Genomic DNA, 17,976 nt, shown 5'->3' with positions numbered 1-17,976 from the left:
GACATGTGTTAGCGTCCAAATGTTGCTTGATATACATAGACTGTTTCTAATGATCATATAAGTGTTGAGACGATTAATTGAAATCAAGAATGAGAAAAATCTGAACATTTTAAGATACCAGAATCGGCATTGAAATTGGAAGAAAGTTGTGCCGGATTTCCAATGGCAAAAACAATTCTTTTAGTTGTACTATTTTGTTTGTTTTTGTTTAAAACTTGATTTTTCATTGCTGGTACTAATTATAAAATGATAAATATTTATTGACTTTAAAGTACCATTGAAATTAGAACCTATAGATCACCACCCTCCCCACAAACATATTTTTATGTTTGCAAAAATATATGCACATATTACATGTGTTTTTAAAGTAATTCAAAATAAAAAGCGTTTTAACTAAATATATAGTGATTTTAAAAGAATCATAATTAGTAATTATATCTAAATTGGAAGAAATATTGGAATCGTCCCATTACTAATATATATATAATATGCATCACGTGCACTTGAAAGCCAAATTACAACACAATATTATGAAAATAAACAAATATTTTACTTGTTTGAAATTTATAACACCCTGATATATATATATATATATATATATATGATGATCATTGAATGTTTCCCACTAGCATATTTTTATTGTCATCAAAATCGATGAAAAAGACCATTTTTCAATCAAATTGATTGCCTGCTCAAATTGAGGACCCATTGTGATGCACCTGAAGGAAGCTTCACATGCCTCTCGCAGTGACTAAGTTCACAATATATTGTTGTCTACATTGCACTGTAGAGAACATACTGCTGACTTTATAAAAATATTTGTTATATATAACGGCTTGCATTAAAGTTTAAAATGCAAAAGTCAAGTATCATGCTTCAATTGTGCTCTAAACAGAAATATTCATTTTGAATGCAACCTTGTCATATCAAAGAACCTATTGTTGATTTTATATGCCTAGCATTATTGGCTGTGAGGTGATAATGACTTGAATTTAAGTTTAAAATGAAAAAATCAAGTATCATTGTGAAATTATGCTTTAAGCAGGAGCATTCATTTTGAACATGTCTCTGTCATATCAAAGAACCTACTGTTGATTTTATATGCTGGGCCTTTCGGTTTGTGTGGTAATAAAACTTTTCAAATGCACTTGTGTAAGATTTTAACTTTGGTCCAAATCGCCTGTTGCTTCTTTTATCAATTATTGATGCTTATTAAAGACATTCTGATACAAAACATATCTAGGAACACTGTCAGGCACAATTTCTTGTGAAATTTCATAAAAATCAACCCAGCCGTTGTCGATTCCATAGGGAATGAACTTACAGACACACAGACAAAGTTCCTTTTATATAATAGTAGAGATATATAGTCATGAAAATATATTTATGCCAATAAAGCTACACAGAGGCATCTGTCTTTCATCCCAGTTGGGAAGCTTCAGGCTAAAAAGCTTCCTCAGGCATTTTAGCCTAATGATTCCCTACAGGGATGAAATGTGGATGCACCTATGTAGCTTACTTGCAATAAATATATTTCCATAACTTATTACCATGTATTATCTACCCATGTATTAAGTTAATGACTATTGTTGAAATAAATACTGAAAAATCGATATATAAAATATCATGCAACATTTTATGTGGATACATGAAATAATTATATATATATATATATATATATATATATATATATATATATATATATATATGTACATTATTTCAATATAATGTTGAAACGTGTTGAATTTTTTCCATAGGTTATTTAAAGGTGCAGATGAAGCAGGGAAAAGCGCAGTTCCTTTTTTTTTTTTTTTTTAAGTGCAGGAGTCACATTTTGTTTGCTTAAAATATATAGGAAAGCAACTTTAGAGAAACATTGCTTTTATACATACACTAGCAGGTTGCCGGAGTTGCTTGGCCATAAAATATGCTTTAATATAATATTTTGATTTATGCAGATTTCGCATTCATTATTATAGAGTCGATTCTCTATTGATTATTATATTGTACCCAACATATAGTAGTGATTCCAAAAGTAAAACAAAAAAACTTCAGTGCCATCAGCTAGAATTGAAACCAAAACATTTAGTTCTCCAGCCTTATTTGTTACCATCTGTACTTTGTCGTTATGCATATAAGATCTTAAAAATAACATTGTAAAAGCTATAAATGTATATTTGCACATATATAAAAGAGTACTTTGAGTTGACTAAGGCCAGTCAAGATCCATTTTTTTAAAATTTTGAACCCTCAGCAGCTATTTTACTGGTTAAAGACCAAATCGAATTTGTTACACAGGTTCATATCTACTAAATATCGTTTCAAGTCTGATGATCAAAAATTGACACAGAAGTTTGGTAGAGACCATTCCTCAGACAGACAGACAGACAAGGTCACTTTCATATATATATACTAGCAGGGGTGCCCAGCGTTGCCTGGTCATAAAATACTCTTAAATATGATATTTTAATTTATGCAAATTTTTTATTAGTAAAGATTTAGTATAATAATAAATAATGCAAGATGGTTATCTTACCATGTACTGGCGGTGGGCAAAGCCTGTGGACTGTATTTGACATGGCTAATGGAAAACTTTTGAGTGGAACCAACTCCGTTTAATTTGGCAAATCCACCATACGGGACCCTGGAGCTGGAAAAAATAAAACAAATAAGGATTTGTGCTTTGAAATTTTGTTAACCAAATAAATCAATATCTGTATTATCATAATCAATTGTGTGTGTGTGTGTGTGTGTGCGTGTTCATCACTTATAGATTTCAAAAGTACTCAAACAGACATGCATCAGATTTTAAATGAAAAAAATGCCATCATTCAAATGCCTCGGCATAACATTCACAGCTATCATGAATTGGAACAATACCCAACCACACCTCTCCTGAACCAGTCGCAAGGAGAAATCCAGAATGACTAGAAACAATATGCATGGAATATTGTTGCTACATATGTGCCGGCACAGCAACCATAAATCTCTCTCTCTCTCTCTCTACTGGACAGGGAACAAAAAGTCTTCAATCTAATAGGTCCCACACTGTCAACCAAGTTCCAACCTCTGCCCCATCGCCACTATGTTGATTCTTTCTGCTTGTTTTACAAGTACTTTTATGGAATCTGCTCTGACGAATTTGTAACACTAGTGCTCTCTCGATGTAAATATCACCGAATAACAAACAAACAGCAAAATCCCACACCTTCACTGTAAAGCTTCACCGGTGCCAGAGAGACTTTTACTCTAGTAGTTTCTTCCATCAAGCTGTTAGACTTTGGAATTTCCATCCTGTTCGCTGCTTTCAACTGTACTAACATGCAGAAATTTAAATGTAATATGTAGACATTTCATTGCCCAACTCCCTACTTAAATTGTCATTGTAGGCATGGTCTCTAATTCTCAGTGGCAATGTGCCTTGTTTGGGATAAATATAAATTAAAAAAAATTCAGCTACATCAAAAAAAAAAAGCTAGGTACATAAAAAAATAAGCCAGGTACATATAAAAAAAGGCATGTATATAAGAAAAGGTTTGATGGCTTCATTCTGTCGCAGAAGACAATGGATACCCCCTGTATGGGTAGCTGCATGTGTAATTGTGAGACAAGGATTATACGGCCCCCAACCACACCTCTCCTGAACCAGTGGCAAGGAGAAGTCTAGAGTGAAAGGAAACAATACCGAAATAAGCGGAGCACCCATTTGGAATTCCAGTTAGGTTCATAAAAATAAAAAGTCAGATGCATGAAATTAAAAAGTCAGGCACATCAAATCAAAAAGTCAGGCACACACAAAAAAAGTCAGGTACATGAAATTAAAAAGTCAGGCACACACAAAAAAAGCCAGGTACATGAAATTAAAAAGTCAGGCACACACAAAAAGCCAGGTACATCAAATCAAAAAGTCAGGCACACACAAAAAGCCAGGTACATCAAATCAAAAAGTCAGGTACATCAAATTAAAAAGTCAGGTACACACAAAAAAAGTCAGGTACATCGAATCAAAAAGTCAGGTACACAAAAAAAAACCCCAGGTACATCACATCAAAAAGTCAGGTACACACAAAAAGCCAGGTACATCAAATCAAAAAGTCAGGTACACACAAAAAAAGCCAGGTACATCAAATCAAAAAGTCAGATACACACAAAAAAGTCAGGTACATCAAATTAAAAAGTCAGGCACACACAAAAAGCCAGGTACATCAAATCAAAAAGTCAGGTACACACAAAAAAGTCAGGTACATCAAATCAAAAAGTCAGGTACACACAAAAAAAGTCAGGTACATCAAATCAAAAAGTCAGGTACACAAAAAAAAGCCAGGTACATCAAATCAAAAAGTCAGGCACACACAAAAAGCCAGGTACATCAAATCAAAAAGTCAGGTACACACAAAAAAAAGCCAGGTACATCAAATCAAAAAGTCAGGTACACACAAAAAAGTCAGGTACATCAAATTAAAAAGTCAGGCACACACAAAAAGCCAGGTACATCAAATCAAAAAGTCAGGTACACACAAAAAAGTCAGGTACATCAAATTAAAAAGTCAGGTACACATAAAAAAAGTCAGGTACATCAAATCAAAAAGTCAGGTACACACAAAAAAAGCCAGGTACATCAAATCAAAAAGTCAGGTACACACAAAAAAGTCAGGTACATCAAATCAAAAAGTCAGGCACACACAAAAAGCCAGGTACATCAAATCAAAAAGTCAGGTACACACAAAAAAGTCAGGTACATCAAATCAAAAAGTCAGGTACACACAAAAAAGTCAGGTACATCAAATTAAAAAGTCAGGTACAGCAAATTAAAAAGTCAGGTACACACAAAAAAGTCAGGTACATCAAATTAAAAAGTCAGTTACACACAAAAAAAGCCAGGTACATCAAATCAAAAAGTCAGGTACACACAAAAAAAGCCAGGTACATCAAATCAAAAAGTCAGGTACACACAAAAAAGTCAGGCACACACAAAAAAAGCCAGGTACATCAAATCAAAAAGTCAGGTACACACAAAAAAGTCAGGTACACACAAAAAAAGCCAGGTACATCAAATCAAAAAGTCAGGTACACACAAAAAAAGTCAGGTACATCAAATCAAAAAGTCAGGTACACACAAAAAAGTCAGGTACATCAAATTAAAAAGTCAGGTACAGCAAATTAAAAAGTCAGGTACACACAAAAAAGTCAGGTACATCAAATCAAAAAGTCAGGTACACACAAAAAAAGCCAGGTACATCAAATTAAAAAGTCAGGTACACACAAAAAAAGTCAGGTACATCAAATCAAAAAGTCAGGTACACACAAAAAAGTCAGGCACACACAAAAAGCCAGGTACATCAAATCAAAAAGTCAGGTACACACAAAAAAAGCCAGATACATTAAATCAAAAAGTCAGGTACACACAAAAAAGTCAGGTACATCAAATTAAAAAGTCAGGTACACACAAAAAAGTCAGGTACATCAAATCAAAAAGTCAGGTACACACAAAAAAAGCCAGATACATTAAATCAAAAAGTCAGGTACACACAAAAAAGTCAGGTACATCAAATTAAAAAGTCAGGTACACACAAAAAAGTCAGGTACATCAAATCAAAAAGTCAGGTACACACAAAAAAGTCAGGCACACACAAAAAAGCCAGGTACATCAAATCAAAAAGTCAGGTACACACAAAAAAAGCCAGATACATTAAATCAAAAAGTCAGGTACACACAAAAAAGTCAGGTACATCAAATTAAAAAGTCAGGTACACACAAAAAAGTCAGGTACATCAAATCAAAAAGTCAGGTACACACAAAAAAGTCAGGTACATCAAATCAAAAAGTCAGGTACACACAAAAAAGTCAGGCACACACAAAAAGCCAGGTACATCAAATCAAAAAGTCAGGCACACACAAAAAGCCAGGTACATCAAATCAAAAAGTCAGGTACACACAAAAAAAGCCAGGTACATCAAATCAAAAAGTCAGGTACACACAAAAAAGTCAGGTACATCAAATTAAAAAGTCAGGTACACACAAAAAAAGCCAGGTACATCAAATCAAAAAGTCAGGTACACACAAAAAAAGCCAGGTACATAAAATCAAAAAGTCAGGTACACACAAAAAAAGTCAGGTACATCAAATTAAAAAGTCAGGTACACACAAAAAAAGCCAGGTACATCAAATTAAAAAGTCAGGCACACACACAAAAGTCAAGTATATTAAATTAAAAGGTAAAGTACATCAAATTAAAAAGTCCAGTATATCAAATTAAAAAGTCAGGTATATCAAATTAAAAAGTCAGGTATATCAAATTAAAAAGTCAGGTATATCAAATTAAAAAGTCAGGTATATCAAATTAAAAAGTCAGGTATATCAAATTAAAAAGCCAGGTATATCAAATTAAAAAGTCAGGTATATCAAAAATAAGCCAGGTACATAAAAATAATCAGATACATAAAAAAAGGTCAGATACATAAAAAAGCCAGGTACATAAAAAAAAGCCAGGTACATAAAAAAAGACAAGTACATCAAAAACAAAAGTCAGGTACATAAAAATAAAAAAGTCAGGTACATAAAAAAAATTAATACAGCTTATGCTATTACTAATAAGCACATAATGGTTGTTGATCACCACTAATACTACTAATGCTAAACACTTATACAGGTTCTCCACAGGTCATCAACAACTGGTGGTTTTTTTTGGAGACTAAGTGATAACAAATCTTTCCAGGTTTCCAATACTCTCCAATCATTGCAAATAATTTTGCATTATTGCGAAAAAACATTTACTATTGGTCTTTGAAAGTTCGGTGGCAATAAACCATCCCCCAAAGTCCTGGTATTTTTTAACTGTTTCAGTAGGGGTTTGGTTAGTGCTCTTCATCCTCAAACTTTCCATCTTCCTTTATTCTTCACAATTATTTTGTGTGTTATCAATCCAGGTTGTGTTGTCACATTTTTGTTACGAGGTGTGGGAGTGAAATGTTTTGGTTTCAGTTTTCTTGGGTTTATTTGGTGGTGTTCTTTCTATGCTATTTTTTTTTTTTTTTTTTACTGATACTTCTGTGTGATTGGTAAGCTGATAACATGTATCATTAGATGTAATAATAATTAAGGAAACATGATACTTAATATGATACAAAAGGAAAAAAATGACAATCACAAAAGGAAGTATACATTATAGCTTCAATACAGTCAATAAAAGCACATGTTGCTGAATTTGAGAGAGAGAGAGAGAGAGAGAGAGAGAGAGAGAGAGAGAGAGAGAGAGAGAGAAAAGATGCATAAACAATGGATTACTTGTATTTCTGTTCAGCTGTATTTGATGTCTATGCAATTATTACAAGAAAAAGTGCCTGACAGACATAGTGTAAGGGTATGTAAAGGCTATGCAAAAATGGTCAGACAGACAGACTAAATTCGATGGCTTTGAAATACCAACCAGACAGACGTTCTGAATTTCCACATGTGTGGGATGAATTTTTTTAACTTCCAGACAGGAGAGTGCAGCTTTGTAAGATTAGACAGAATAAATCAAGGGAGGTAACTCAGATATAATCTACCAAAACATTATATGGAATGAATAAAGCCGTTAACATAAAATGATTTTCTATGCCATAAATATTTATATAAATCATGAAAGTATTGTTGTTTAGAAACTGTAATGATATAATAATTTCCAGTGGAAAAGATTTTGAGACTTACCTTCCTGTGACAAACTGTAAGAGCAAGACACGTTCTGGTGTGGTCATTTCATTCACAACTTCCCAAAACCACTGTAAGTAGAAAAGACAAGAACTTAGAGAACAAATTTGAGAAACTTTTGAATTGAAAGCCATGTTTAATTTCAAAAGAGTTTCCAATGGGTAGCTGATCTGTACAAGTCCTGGAGACGAAAAACAGTTTTTGGTGGGTAGCTGATCTGTACAAGTCTTGAATTTTAAAATTTGGCAGACAAAGAGCAAAAGATCTTTCTTGTGTGGACATAAAAAATTATGTACAGGAATTCTAAAAGATCCTATATTTTTATGGAGCAATTTCGGTTATTGATTTGTTGCTAGCAGGTTGTGGCTCCATTTGATTGGTCAGTTCCTATCACCAGTGTCTATAAGTAGAATCTTACAATTTTTTATAATCATACCCTACTATAATATAAATCTCACTTGACTGTTTAAATGTATGTATGTATGTATGTCTCGCAAAAACTTTCAACAGAGGTGGCAGATCCTGACAAGATTGGTATCATTTTGAAGCTCGACATCTCATATGACAAATATTAAAAAAAGGGCAAAAAACATTAATTCCTTCACTCTAAACTCGGCCGTTTTGTACAAGGAGAGGTCAATTTTTTCACCAACATTTTAGCAAGTCATCATCACCGTTGGTTCACTTCGGTTAATTTCAACACTTTTGACTTCCGGTTGCGTCATGGAGACATCGGCTAAGATACCGGATTTTCTTTCACTTTCTTTTCCGCCTTTGCCTCAGGTTTGAGCCTGCCTGCCTACTACCACATTTTTTTTTAAACACCTCTCTTCACCTTGGCTGCCTACTGTTGTATTGATTCCCCCCCCCACATACACCGCATTACTTATAGTTTTAGAACAATTTTGTTCAATTAATAATTTAATAGTCAAACATTATCATAATAATTATATCCAATTTTCAAAATCCTATTTAAAAATGATTTGAAAATAAAGTGACATAAAAATGAAAGTCAAATCATTCTTAGGCAACGTCAAGTATGGCTATATATATACAGGGTGTCCCAATAAAATGTATACACTCATTAAATGACCATAAAACCAACATCTATATATATAAACTTCAAGTATGGCTATATATACAGGGTGTCCCAATAAAATGTATACACTCATTAAATGACCATAAAACCAACATCTATATATATAAACTTCAAGTATGGCTATATATACAGGGTGTCCCAATAAAATGTATACACTCATTAAATGACCATAAAACCAACATCTATATATATAAACTTCAAGTATGGCTATATATACAGGGTGTCCCAATAAAATGTATACACTCATTAAATGACCATAAAACCAACATCTATATATATAAACTTCAAGTATGGCTATATATACAGGGTGTCCCAATAAAATGTATACACTCATTAAATGACCATAAAACCAACATCTATATATATAAACTTCAAGTATGGCTATATATACAGGGTGTCCCAATAAAATGTATACACTCATTAAATGACCATAAAACCAACATCTATATATATAAACTTCAAGTATGGCTATATATACAGGGTGTCCCAATAAAATGTATGCACTCATTAAATGACCATAAAACCAACATCTATATATATAAACTTCAAGTATGGCTATATATACAGGGTGTCCCAATAAAATGTATACACTCATTAAATGACCATAAAACCAACATCTATATATATAAACTTCAAGTATGGCTATATATATACAGGGTGTCCCAATAAAATGTATACACTCATTAAATGACCATAAAACCAACATCTATATATATAAACTTCAAGTATGGCTATATATATACAGGGTGTCCCAATAAAATGTATACACTCATTAAATGACCATAAAACCAACATCTATATATATAAACTTCAAGTATGGCTATATATATACAGGGTGTCCCAATAAAATGTATACACTCATTAAATGACCATAAAACCAACATCTATATATATAAACTTCAAGTATGGCTATATATACAGGGTGTCCCAATAAAATGTATACACTCATTAAATGACCATAAAACCAACATCTATATATATAAACTTCAAGTATGGCTATATATATACAGGGTGTCCCAATAAAATGTATACACTCATTAAATGACCATAAAACCAACATCTATATATATAAACTTCAAGTATGGCTATATATATACAGGGTGTCCCAATAAAATGTATACACTCATTAAATGACCATAAAACCAACATCTATATATATAAACTTCAAGTATGGCTATATATACAGGGTGTCCCAATAAAATGTATACACTCATTAAATGACCATAAAACCAACATCTATATATATAAACTTCAAGTATGGCTATATATACAGGGTGTCCCAATAAAATGTATGCACTCATTAAATGACCATAAAACCAACATCTATATATATAAACTTCAAGTATGGCTATATATACAGGGTGTCCCAATAAAATGTATGCACTCATTAAATGACCATAAAACCAACATCTATATATATAAACTTCAAGTATGGCTATATATACAGGGTGTCCCAATAAAATGTATACACTCATTAAATGACCATAAAACCAACATCTATATATATAAACTTCAAGTATGGCTATATATACAGGGTGTCCCAATAAAATGTATGCACTCATTAAATGACCATAAAACCAACATCTATATATATAAACTTCAAGTATGGCTATATATACAGGGTGTCCCAATAAAATGTATGCACTCATTAAATGACCATAAAACCAACATCTATATATATAAACTTCAAGTATGGCTATATATACAGGGTGTCCCAATAAAATGTATGCACTCATCAAATGACCATAAAACCAACATCTATATATATAAACTTCAAGTATGGCTATATATACAGGGTGTCCCAATAAAATGTATGCACTCATTAAATGACCATAAAACCAACATCTATATATATAAACTTCAAGTATGGCTATATATACAGGGTGTCCCAATAAAATGTATGCACTCATTAAATGACCATAAAACCAACATCTATATATATAAACTTCAAGTATGGCTATATATACAGGGTGTCCCAATAAAATGTATGCACTCATTAAATGACCATAAAACCAACATCTATATATATAAACTTCAAGTATGGCTATATATACAGGGTGTCCCAATAAAATGTATGCACTCATTAAATGACCATAAAACCAACATCTATATATATAAACTTCAAGTATGGCTATATATACAGGGTGTCCCAATAAAATGTATACACTCATTAAATGACCATAAAACCAACATCTATATATATAAACTTCAAGTATGGCTATATATACAGGGTGTCCCAATAAAATGTATACACTCATTAAATGACCATAAAACCAACATCTATATATATAAACTTCAAGTATGGCTATATATACAGGGTGTCCCAATAAAATGTATGCACTCATTAAATGACCATAAAACCAACATCTATATATATAAACTTCAAGTATGCCAATATATACAGGGTGTTCCAATAAAATGTATGCACTCATTAAATGACCATAAAACCAACATCTATATATATAAACTTCAAGTATGGCTATATATACAGGGTGTCCCAATAAAATGTATACACTCATTAAATGACCATAAAACCAACATCTATATATATAAACTTCAAGTATGGCTATATATACAGGGTGTCCCAATAAAATGTATGCACTCATTAAATGACCATAAAACCAACATCTATATATATAAACTTCAAGTATGGCTATATATACAGGGTGTCCCAATAAAATGTATGCACTCATTAAATGACCATAAAACCAACATCTATATATATAAACTTCAAGTATGGCTATATATACAGGGTGTCCCAATAAAATGTATGCACTCATCAAATGACCATAAAACCAACATCTATATATATAAACTTCAAGTATGGCTATATATACAGGGTGTCCCAATAAAATGTATGCACTCATTAAATGACCATAAAACCAACATCTATATATATAAACTTCAAGTATGGCTATATATACAGGGTGTCCCAATAAAATGTATGCACTCATTAAATGACCATAAAACCAACATCTATATATATAAACTTCAAGTATGGCTATATATACAGGGTGTCCCAATAAAATGTATGCACTCATTAAATGACCATAAAACCAACATCTATATATATAAACTTCAAGTATGGCTATATATACAGGGTGTCCCAATAAAATGTATGCACTCATTAAATGACCATAAAACCAACATCTATATATATAAACTTCAAGTATGGCTATATATACAGGGTGTCCCAATAAAATGTATACACTCATTAAATGACCATAAAACCAACATCTATATATATAAACTTCAAGTATGGCTATATATACAGGGTGTCCCAATAAAATGTATACACTCATTAAATGACCATAAAACCAACATCTATATATATAAACTTCAAGTATGGCTATATATACAGGGTGTCCCAATAAAATGTATGCACTCATTAAATGACCATAAAACCAACATCTATATATATAAACTTCAAGTATGCCAATATATACAGGGTGTTCCAATAAAATGTATACACTCATTAAATGACCATAAAACCAACATCTATATATATAAACTTCAAGTATGGCTATATATACAGGGTGTCCCAATAAAATGTATACACTCATTAAATGACCATAAAACCAACATCTATATATATAAACTTCAAGTATGGCTATATATACAGGGTGTCCCAATAAAATGTATACACTCATTAAATGACCATAAAACCAACATCTATATATATAAACTTCAAGTATGGCTATATATACAGGGTGTCCCAATAAAATGTATACACTCATTAAATGACCATAAAACCAACATCTATATATATAAACTTCAAGTATGGCTATATATACAGGGTGTCCCAATAAAATGTATACACTCATTAAATGACCATAAAACCAACATCTATATATATAAACTTCAAGTATGGCTATATATACAGGGTGTCCCAATAAAATGTATGCACTCATTAAATGACCATAAAACCAACATCTATATATATAAACTTCAAGTATGGCTATATATATACAGGGTGTCCCAATAAAATGTATACACTCATTAAATGACCATAAAACCAACATCTATATATATAAACTTCAAGTATGGCTATATATATCCAGGGTGTCCCAATAAAATGTATACACTCATTAAATGACCATAAAACCAACATCTATATATATAAACTTCAAGTATGGCTATATATATACAGGGTGTCCCAATAAAATGTATACACTCATTAAATGACCATAAAACCAACATCTATATATATAAACTTCAAGTATGGCTATATATACAGGGTGTCCCAATAAAATGTATGCACTCATTAAATGACCATAAAACCAACATCTATATATATAAACTTCAAGTATGGCTATATATACAGGGTGTCCCAATAAAATGTATACACTCATTAAATGACCATAAAACCAACATCTATATATATAAACTTCAAGTATGGCTATATATACAGGGTGTCCCAATAAAATGTATGCACTCATTAAATGACCATAAAACCAACATCTATATATATAAACTTCAAGTATGGCTATATATACAGGGTGTCCCAATAAAATGTATACACTCATTAAATGACCATAAAACCAACATCTATATATATAAACTTCAAGTATGGCTATATATACAGGGTGTCCCAATAAAATGTATACACTCATTAAATGACCATAAAACCAACATCTATATATATAAACTTCAAGTATGGCTATATATATACAGGGTGTCCCAATAAAATGTATACACTCATTAAATGACCATAAAACCAACATCTATATATATAAACTTCAAGTATTGCTATATATACAGGGTGTCCCAATAAAATGTATACACTCATTAAATGACCATAAAACCAACATCTATATATATAAACTTCAAGTATGGCTATATATCCAGGGTGTCCCAATAAAATGTATACACTCATTAAATGACCATAAAACCAACATCTATATATATAAACTTCAAGTATGGCTATATATACAGGGTGTCCCAATAAAATGTATACACTCATTAAATGACCATAAAACCAACATCTATATATATAAACTTCAAGTATGGCTATATATCCAGGGTGTCCCAATAAAATGTATACACTCATTAAATGACCATAAAACCAACATCTATATATATAAACTTCAAGTATGGCTATATATATCCAGGGTGTCCCAATAAAATGTATACACTCATTAAATGACCATAAAACCAACATCTATATATATAAACTTCAAGTATGGCTATATATACAGGGTGTCCCAATAAAATGTATACACTCATTAAATGACCATAAAACCAACATCTATATATATAAACTTCAAGTATGGCTATATATACAGGGTGTCCCAATAAAATGTATACACTCATTAAATGACCATAAAACCAACATCTATATATATAAACTTCAAGTATGGCTATATATACAGGGTGTCCCAATAAAATGTATACACTCATTAAATGACCATAAAACCAACATCTATATATATAAACTTCAAGTATGGCTATATATATACAGGGTGTCCCAATAAAATGTATACACTCATTAAATGACCATAAAACCAACATCTATATATATAAACTTCAAGTATGGCTATATATACAGGGTGTCCCAATAAAATGTATACACTCATTAAATGACCATAAAACCAACATCTATATATATAAACTTCAAGTATGGCTATATATACAGGGTGTCCCAATAAAATGTATACACTCATTAAATGACCATAAAACCAACATCTATATATATAAACTTCAAGTATGGCTATATATATACAGGGTGTCCCAATAAAATGTATACACTCATTAAATGACCATAAAACCAACATCTATATATATAAACTTCAAGTATGGCTATATATACAGGGTGTCCCAATAAAATGTATACACTCATTAAATGACCATAAAACCAACATCTATATATATAAACTTCAAGTATGGCTATATATACAGGGTGTCCCAATAAAATGTATACACTCATTAAATGACCATAAAACCAATATCTATATATATAAACATCAAGTATGGCTATATATACAGGGTGTCCCAATAAAATGTATACACTCATTAAATGACCATAAAACCAACATCTATATATATAAACTTCAAGTATGGCTATATATACAGGGTGTCCCAATAAAATGTATACACTCATTAAATGACCATAAAACCAACATCTATATATATAAACTTCAAGTATGGCTATATATACAGGGTGTCCCAATAAAATGTATGCACTCATTAAATGACCATAAAACCAACATCTATATATATAAACTTCAAGTATGGCTATATATACAGGGTGTCCCAATAAAATGTATGCACTCATTAAATGACCATAAAACCAACATCTATATATATAAACTTCAAGTATGGCTATATATATACAGGGTGTCCCAATAAAATGTATGCACTCATTAAATGACCATAAAACCAACATCTATATATATAAACTTCAAGTATGGCTATATATACAGGGTGTCCCAATAAAATGTATGCACTCATTAAATGACCATAAAACCAACATCTATATATATAAACTTCAAGTATGGCTATATATATACAGGGTGTCCCAATAAAATGTATGCACTCATTAAATGACCATAAAACCAACATCTATATATATAAACTTCAAGTATGGCTATATATACAGGGTGTCCCAATAAAATGTATACACTCATTAAATGACCATAAAACCAACATCTATATATATAAACTTCAAGTATGGCTATATATATACAGGGTGTCCCAATAAAATGTATGCACTCATTAAATGACCATAAAACCAACATCTATATATATAAACTTCAAGTATGTCTATATATACAGGGTGTCCCAATAAAATGTATACACTCATTAAATGACCATAAAACCAACATCTATATATATAAACTTCAAGTATGGCTATATATACAGGGTGTCCCAATAAAATGTATACACTCATTAAATGACCATAAAACCAACATCTATATATATAAACTTCAAGTATGGCTATATATACAGGGTGTCCCAATAAAATGTATACACTCATTAAATGACCATAAAACCAACATCTATATATATAAACTTCAAGTATGTCTATATATACAGGGTGTCCCAATAAAATGTATACACTCATTAAATGACCATAAAACCAACATCTATATATATAAACTTCAAGTATGGCTATATATACAGGGTGTCCCAATAAAATGTATACACTCATTAAATGACCATAAAACCAACATCTATATATATAAACTTCAAGTATAGCTATATATACAGGGTGTCCCAATAAAATGTATACACTCATTAAATGACCATAAAACCAACATCTATATATATAAACTTCAAGTATAGCTATATATACAGGGTGTCCCAATAAAATGTATACACTCATTAAATGACCATAAAACCAACATCTATATATATAAACTTCAAGTATGGCTATATATACAGGGTGTCCCAATAAAATGTATACACTCATTAAATGACCATAAAACCAACATCTATATATATAAACTTCAAGTATGGCTATATATACAGGGTGTCCCAATAAAATGTATACACTCATTAAATGACCATAAAACCAACATCTATATATATAAACTTCAAGTATGGCTATATATACAGGGTGTCCCAATAAAATGTATACACTCATTAAATGACCATAAAACCAACATCTATATATATAAACTTCAAGTATGGCTATATATACAGGGTGTCCCAATAAAATGTATACACTCATTAAATGACCATAAAACCAACATCTATATATATAAACTTCAAGTATGGCTATATATACAGGGTGTCCCAATAAAATGTATACACTCATTAAATGACCATAAAACCAACATCTATATATATAAACATCAAGTATGGCTATATATCCAGGGTGTCCCAATAAAATGTATACACTCATTAAATGACCATAAAACCAACATCTATATATATAAACTTCAAGTATGGCTATATATACAGGGTGTCCCAATAAAATGTATACACTCATTAAATGACCATAAAACCAACATCTATATATATAAACTTCAAGTATGGCTATATATACAGGGTGTCCCAATAAAATGTATACACTCATTAAATGACCATAAAACCAACATCTATATATATAAACTTCAAGTATGGCTATATATATACAGGGTGTCCCAATAAAATGTATACACTCATTAAATGACCATAAAACCAACATCTATATATATAAACTTCAAGTATGGCTATATATACAGGGTGTCCCAATAAAATGTATGCACTCATTAAATGACCATAAAACCAACATCTATATATATAAACTTCAAGTATGGCTATATATACAGGGTGTCCCAATAAAATGTATACACTCATTAAATGACCATAAAACCAACATCTATATATATAAACTTCAAGTATGGCTATATATACAGGGTGTCCCAATAAAATGTATACACTCATTAAATGACCATAAAACCAACATCTATATATATAAACTTCAAGTATGGCTATATATACAGGGTGTCCCAATAAAATGTATGCACTCATTAAATGACCATAAAACCAACATCTATATATATAAACTTCAAGTATGGCTATATATACAGGGTGTCCCAATAAAATGTATACACTCATTAAATGACCATAAAACCAACATCTATATATATAAACTTCAAGTATGGCTATATATACAGGGTGTCCCAATAAAATGTATGCACTCATTAAATGACCATAAAACCAACATCTATATATATAAACTTCAAGTATGGCTATATATACAGGGTGTCCCAATAAAATGTATGCACTCATTAAATGACCATAAAACCAACATCTATATATATAAACTTCAAGTATGGCTATATATATACAGGGTGTCCCAATAAATTGTATACACTCATTAAATGACCATAAAACCAACATCTATATATATAAACTTCAAGTATGGCTATATATACAGGGTGTCCCAATAAAATGTATGCACTCATTAAATGACCATAAAACCAACATCTATATATATAAACTTCAAGTATGGCTATATATACAGGGTGTCCCAATAAAATGTATGCACTCATTAAATGACCATAAAACCAACATCTATATATATAAACTTCAAGTATGGCTATATATATACAGGGTGTCCCAATAAAATGTATACACTCATTAAATGACCATAAAACCAACATCTATATATATAAACTTCAAGTATGGCTATATATACAGGGTGTCCCAATAAAATGTATGCACTCATTAAATGACCATAAAACCAACATCTATATATA

General features: G+C 31.0%; 1 protein-coding gene across 2 annotated transcripts in view; it reads right to left on the bottom strand.

The window, feature by feature from the left end:
• LOC145239796 (E3 ubiquitin-protein ligase HACE1-like) overlaps positions 1–17,976 on the bottom strand; it is a 181,980-nt gene that overhangs the window by 521 nt on the left and 163,483 nt on the right. For both annotated transcript variants that reach the window (XM_080103315.1, XM_080103317.1), the window contains exons 24-25: positions 7,690–7,760; positions 2,537–2,650 (exon numbers count right to left, since the gene is read on the bottom strand). In XM_080103315.1, the coding sequence (XP_079959441.1) occupies positions 2,537–2,650; positions 7,690–7,760 (185 nt within the window). The remainder of the gene's footprint in view (positions 1–2,536; positions 2,651–7,689; positions 7,761–17,976) is intronic.

Source organism: Euprymna scolopes, chromosome 19 (assembly GCF_053919585.1).
Source record: "Euprymna scolopes isolate OS-2025 chromosome 19, ASM5391958v1, whole genome shotgun sequence".
Classification (NCBI taxonomy): Eukaryota; Metazoa; Mollusca; class Cephalopoda; order Sepiida; family Sepiolidae; genus Euprymna; species Euprymna scolopes.
The sequence above is the reverse complement of the archived record's forward strand: the minus strand, read 5'-3'. Positions and strand labels throughout refer to the sequence as shown.